The 5,701-nt window shown below is 38.6% G+C and overlaps 1 protein-coding gene across 1 annotated transcript; it reads left to right on the forward strand.

The window, feature by feature from the left end:
- The first annotated feature begins 227 nt into the window (after positions 1 to 227).
- On the forward strand, positions 228 to 4,711 carry LOC121969697 (probable metal-nicotianamine transporter YSL12). Its single transcript, XM_042519925.1, has 6 exons — positions 228 to 819; positions 2,232 to 2,395; positions 2,471 to 2,568; positions 2,653 to 2,787; positions 2,989 to 3,178; positions 3,318 to 4,711. Exons 1-6 carry the CDS (start codon positions 228 to 230, stop codon positions 4,422 to 4,424), a joined length of 2,286 nt encoding a protein of 761 aa, XP_042375859.1. The 3' UTR covers positions 4,425 to 4,711.
- The last annotated feature ends 990 nt before the right edge of the window (positions 4,712 to 5,701 follow it).

Consider the following 5,701-nt stretch of genomic DNA (forward strand, 5'->3'; position numbering starts at 1 on the left):
CAGTATAGCTACTATAAAAATATCATGGGAATAAGAGCTGTTTTCAAGATAGATGTATTTTAAAATTTTCAAGTAGTTACTATAATATATTATTGGAATACGGAGGGCTTTCAGGTTAAAATAATCGATGGGACATCCGTTCAATGTTTTTTGAAAATGTACTTTTGATGACTCCGGCTGGAGGATTCCAAATACAGTCGAATCCGTTCTACGGGAGTGGCCTCCCGATGTGGACGTTTCCAAGATTCACATATCCAAGTCAATTTGTTAAGAACACCATTCGCCAGCTAACCGAATACTTCAATCGATCCTGTGGTTCTTCCTCCCTCCCTCCCTCCCTCTTCATAAACAGCCTCTCTTCTCACCTCCTCGGCACCCATTTCCTACGGCTTAATCGTCACCCATCCCTTCTTCACATGGCGTCCGAAGAGGTTGAGATGCAGAGCATTGTCAAGGAGGAGAAGCTGCGGCGGAGGCGGAAGGAAAAGGGAGGAGAGGAGGAGCAAGAGGAGGAGATGTCGGTGGAGCGGGCGTTCGAGGGGCAGCGCGTGCCGCCGTGGCGGGAGCAGCTCACGGCCCGCGCATTGGTGGTCAGCTTCTTCCTCTCGGTGATGTTTAGCGTCATCGTGATGAAGCTGAACCTGACGACGGGGATCATCCCCTCGCTCAACGTCGCTGCCGGGCTACTCGGGTTCTTCTTCGTCAAGCTATGGACGAAGGCGCTCGAGCAGACCGGACTGCTTCGGACTCCCTTCACGCGACAGGAGAACACCGTCATCCAGACCTGCGTCGTCGCCGCTTACGGCCTCGCTTTCAGCGGTACGCGATTCCGAAACCCTAAAAGTGTTTGCCTTCTGCCCTCTTTCTTTCTCGTCGTCGTTTTTCAAAGATGCCATTTCAAAAATCTGATACTTCTCCTTCTAAGGATTTCGAGTATAGGGACTATTTTGGGTTTCCCAATCTCTGATTTTTTTTTTTTGTTTAATCATTTTACTTTGTTCTAATTTTAAGATTGAAATTATAGGATGACGCTTTGGTTCCTAAAAATTTCTGATTTCTTCTTTTTGATCTTGATCTGCTCCAAAAGTGTGATTTCGAAATGTCTTTGTTATCCTTCAAGAGTAATCTTTGTTTATTTTAGTCTTTGAGTGTTATGTTTGAGGAGATGCTCTTGAAATTGGAATTGTTTTTGAAATCCTCTGGCGTAAGCAATTATGGAGCGTGGGACTTTATAGCTTTCTATCAATTAATGCGTTTGTAAAAATAAAAGATAGATACTTGCTATCCTTACAAAGACGATTGGTGGGTGGGAGTTGTGGGCATTCATAGAACTTTGGAGGGTTGAGGGATCATGTGCATTTTGTAGTCATCAGTTGACATAGGATAGTGAATTTAATCATCTGAAAATGGATAAAGATAATTTTTTTTGTTACTTTGATTGCTCTTTTAATTGTTCTGAAAACATAGTATCTGTTTTTATGGAAGTTCTGCCTCTTTTTTTCTCTTCAGAGAGAATGAGTTCAGAAAAGTAAAAAAGGAAAGCAAGATCTTATGGATACCAGTAGGAAACAAACTATGCACTATAATATCAACTTTGATATTGCCAATTCCTAAGAAATTATTCTTTGTTTTCTTTTCTTGTTTTTGTCACATGCGACAGCATGTGAGATGGGGAGTCATTTATGTTTTACCATTTGATATCTTTAATATAAAATTTTGAATTTTAAATTAGTAATGCAAATTGCAAATAGAGTGAGACCAGGGTTGGAGTTCATTAAATTATATATAAACAGTGTAGGTCCTACTTTGAGATAGAGATCACCACAAAAGTATTTCAAGATTCATTCCTGTAAAACTTGACTAATTGTATACGTTGAACAAACCGAAATGGTCAAATATCAACCCATGCTTTATCCATGTTTAGTATTTTTTTTTTCAAGTGAGATTGATAGTCGACGATATGGTTTTCTAGAAAGACTTCTAAGATTAGAGTATCATTTTGGACTTTTATGTACGAGATGGAAACAGTTTCTCCGGGAACCATTTTGGTCCACTGATGACAATTGTTTCAAACTTAAAGTTGACTTCTATTCTTTTGGAGAAATTGGGAGAGAATGTATAAGATAGCTCTTGCATTAAGAAAACTGTGATGTTGGTTGCGTACTGTATTTGAATTATATATCTAAACGATTTTAACATTATACACTTTTTTTTTTTGTTTTTATTGACAGGTGGTTTTGGAAGTTATCTTTTTGGTATGAGCTCAAAAATTGCTGCTAAAACAACTGAAGAAGATACTTCTCAGAATATAAAGGAACCGAGCTTAGGATGGATGATTGCATTTATGTTTGTTGTTAGCTTTATTGGTTTATTCTCTGTTGTGCCACTCAGAAAGGTTTGTCCAATTTTCATGCTCTTGAAGATTGAACTTGATTATAGCTGTCAGGATACTTACTTAAACTTGTTATAGATAATGATCATCGACTACAAGCTGATCTATCCAAGTGGTACTGCTACTGCATACCTTATCAACGGCTTCCATACATTGAATGGTGAAAAATTGGCCAAGTAATAAACATTTGAATTTTCATTTCTCTTTCATCTTGGAATATCCAGCATAATTTATGTGAAACTTTTTTTTTTGGTTTCTAGGAAGCAAGTATGGATGCTAGGCAAGTGCTTTATTGGTAGCTTCTTTTGGGGATTCTTTCAGTGGTTTTATACTGCTGCTGATGGTTGTGGCTTTGCATCATTCCCTACCCTTGGTCTTAAAGCCTATGAGAACAGGTAGTTTGGATTGCCTGAATTTGTTTTATTTAATTGTATGTATTGAAAATAATTAGTTGAAGGTCAATCATTTTATCTTGTAGTTAGAACTGATAAGCATGAACACTGAAAAGTGTAATGGGTCCTGAGGCAAAGAAAATATTATTCGATATAAAATAGTTGATAAGCATGGTACTTGTGGCCTAACCTTTTCTCTTACAGGTTCTACTTTGACTTCTCTGCAACATATGTTGGAGTTGGAATGATCTGCCCATATTTGGTGAATATATCTGTTCTCCTGGGAGGCATCCTTTCGTGGGGAATCATGTGGCCTCTTATAAATAACCAAAAAGGTCATTGGTATCCAGCTGATACACCACCAAGTAGCCTACATGGTTTGAATGGCTATAAGGTAAACCTCTGGCCATTTAGAATGTCACTAGTTGTTAACTTGCTTTTGTTAGAATTACATCACACACATTTTCACTTCTTAGTAGTTGTGTTCCCTTTTCTCTCCTATTCTACTCATTCTTTATCCACGCATTGTACAGGTATTCATAGGCATTGCCATAATTCTTGGTGATGGCCTTTATAACTTTGTCAAGGTCCTACATCGAACGATTGCTACCTTCGTCGCTGCAGCACGCCAAGGTCCCAGCACTCTTCCTGTTACAGATGATGACAGCCCTGCATCTGTTATCGTCTCTTATGACGATGAAAAGCGATCTCAGGTCTTCCTTAAAGATCAAATTCCACAATGGGTAGCATATGGGGGCTATGTGTCGGTTGCTATAATCTCCATCATTACTCTTCCTCATATCTTCCCTCCACTCAAGTGGTACTTCATCTTGGTTGCTTATATTTTCGCCCCAGTTTTAGCATTCTGCAATGCCTATGGATGCGGTTTTACAGATTGGTCTTTGGCTTCCACCTACGGGAAGCTTGCTATCTTTGTAATTGGAGCTTGGGCTGGTGCTGCTCACGGTGGTGTCCTCGCTGGCCTTGCGGCCTGTGGTGTTATGATGAACATTGTCTCGACTGCCTCAGATCTTATGCAGGACTTCAAGACTGGTTACCTAACGCTGGCTTCTCCCCGGTCCATGTTTGTGAGCCAAATCATTGGGACTGCGATGGGTTGTGTGATCGCTCCAAGTGTTTTCTGGCTTTTTTTCAAGGCCTTCAAAGATATTGGCGAAGAAGGAAGTCAGTACCCTGCACCCTATGCCACCATATACCGTAACATGGCTATTCTTGGTGTTGACGGCTTCGGCTCACTACCAAAACACTGTCTCACTCTCTGCTTCATTTTCTTTGCTGTCGCGATTATGATCAACTTGATAAAAGATCTGGTTAGCCTGAAGATTGCACGGTTTATACCAATCCCAATGGCAATGGCTATTCCTTTCTACATCGGATCATACTTCGCCATCGATATGTTTGTCGGAAGCGTCATGTTATTCATCTGGGAAAAGATCAACAAGCCGAAGGCAGATTCCTTTGGTCCGGCAGTGGCATCTGGTTTGATATGTGGTGATGGGATATGGACTCTGCCACAAGCCGTGCTTGCACTTGCTCAAGTAAAGCCACCAATCTGCATGAAGTTTCTTTCGAGGAAGATGAACGACCAAGTGGATACTTTCATTTCGTCACTGTCTTAAATCACTCCTCATCGCCCTAATTGTGATTATGGCATAATGTCATATTACTATTTTTTTTTCTCTCTCTCTCTCCTTGTTTACTTTGCTTCCTCTCCTAGCCAAAGCAATGGCAGATGTGTTGCTAGCAGTGCTTTATCTATCTTGATGTGCATATTTTAAAATGTCTGAATCCTGAACATAAAATGGAAATGTTGTATGAACATTCTCTTAGTTGTAGCATTTTGGCAAACGCGGCATATACCAAAAAACAAAATGTCTGTTCATGATAGAATCTTTTTGTCAAAATGAGATGGATCTTCTGCTGGTCTCCACTCTGATAATCAGATGCATTATATTGATTTGCGAGTTTGGATTGCTGTTTTTATTTGTCAATAATAATAATAATGAAATTGAACTATATATTTAGAGTTGACTTTAGAAATCTGTGAGGTTTCATATATTTTATTCTATTCAATGTTTTTTAGGCACCTTTGGATTCTGGTTGCCACACGATTATCTTCAAACATATGATGCTTCAGTTACACAACTATGCTATTTTTTTAATAATTATTATTGATTTATTTTCATTAACTGCTATAAATTATTATATTGTGATTTTTATTTTAAGTCTTTCTTGATTTCTTTTTGAGTTTCTATTATTTTTAATATTATTAATTATATTTTGATTTTTTAAAATTTTCCCCATGATCTATTTAGAATTTTTGACTATCTATTAATATTAGCAATATCCCAAGCCCTAGTGCAACTAATATATATATATATATATATATATATTAAAAGCCGAAAGCATTCAAAGCCTTATCGAACTATCTTAACTAATTCTAACTTACCAACATAAAATAGGATGTGTCTTGATTAGGAAGTGAGCCCCCCAACTACGAAATCAATCAAAACACTATGATTTATCGTACACAACTACTTTGCCATCAAAAGTATGCTCAATATCGCAAAGGGAATGTCCCAAGCTGGAGGCCAAACATCTCTAGTAATTTTTCTCTAATGCATCCATCAACCCCTATCATATGGATTCTAAACTTCTTCAAGTTGGCTTGTAGGCCTGCTGAATCCATGACTATCCATAGGTAGTCAACTATGTGGGTGACGGTGGACTCATCATTGTGTCCAAAAACTAGCAGGTCATCAACATATACTAAAAATGTGACTAGTCCTTGCGCACATCTAATGTATGTGATGGTGATATGGAAAACAAGGTGGGGGTCTAGGGTCGGGGTCTAAGTCAAGAAAGTCAGCTGACATGGTGATCAAAGTTAAGAAGA

The sequence above is a fragment of the Zingiber officinale genome, chromosome 4A (assembly GCF_018446385.1).
Source record: "Zingiber officinale cultivar Zhangliang chromosome 4A, Zo_v1.1, whole genome shotgun sequence".
NCBI classification, from domain to species: domain Eukaryota; kingdom Viridiplantae; phylum Streptophyta; class Magnoliopsida; order Zingiberales; family Zingiberaceae; genus Zingiber; species Zingiber officinale.

Bases quoted from the DNA above. Each gene is read 5' to 3' on its own strand.
- LOC121969697 (XM_042519925.1), top strand. From the start codon at position 228: ATGTGGACGTTTCCAAGATTCACATATCCAAGTCAATTTGTTAAGAAC. The intron at 820-2,231 runs GTACGCGATTCC...TTTTATTGACAG, and splicing joins TTACGGCCTCGCTTTCAGCG to GTGGTTTTGGAAGTTATCTT. The intron at 2,396-2,470 runs GTTTGTCCAATT...AACTTGTTATAG, and splicing joins CTGTTGTGCCACTCAGAAAG to ATAATGATCATCGACTACAA.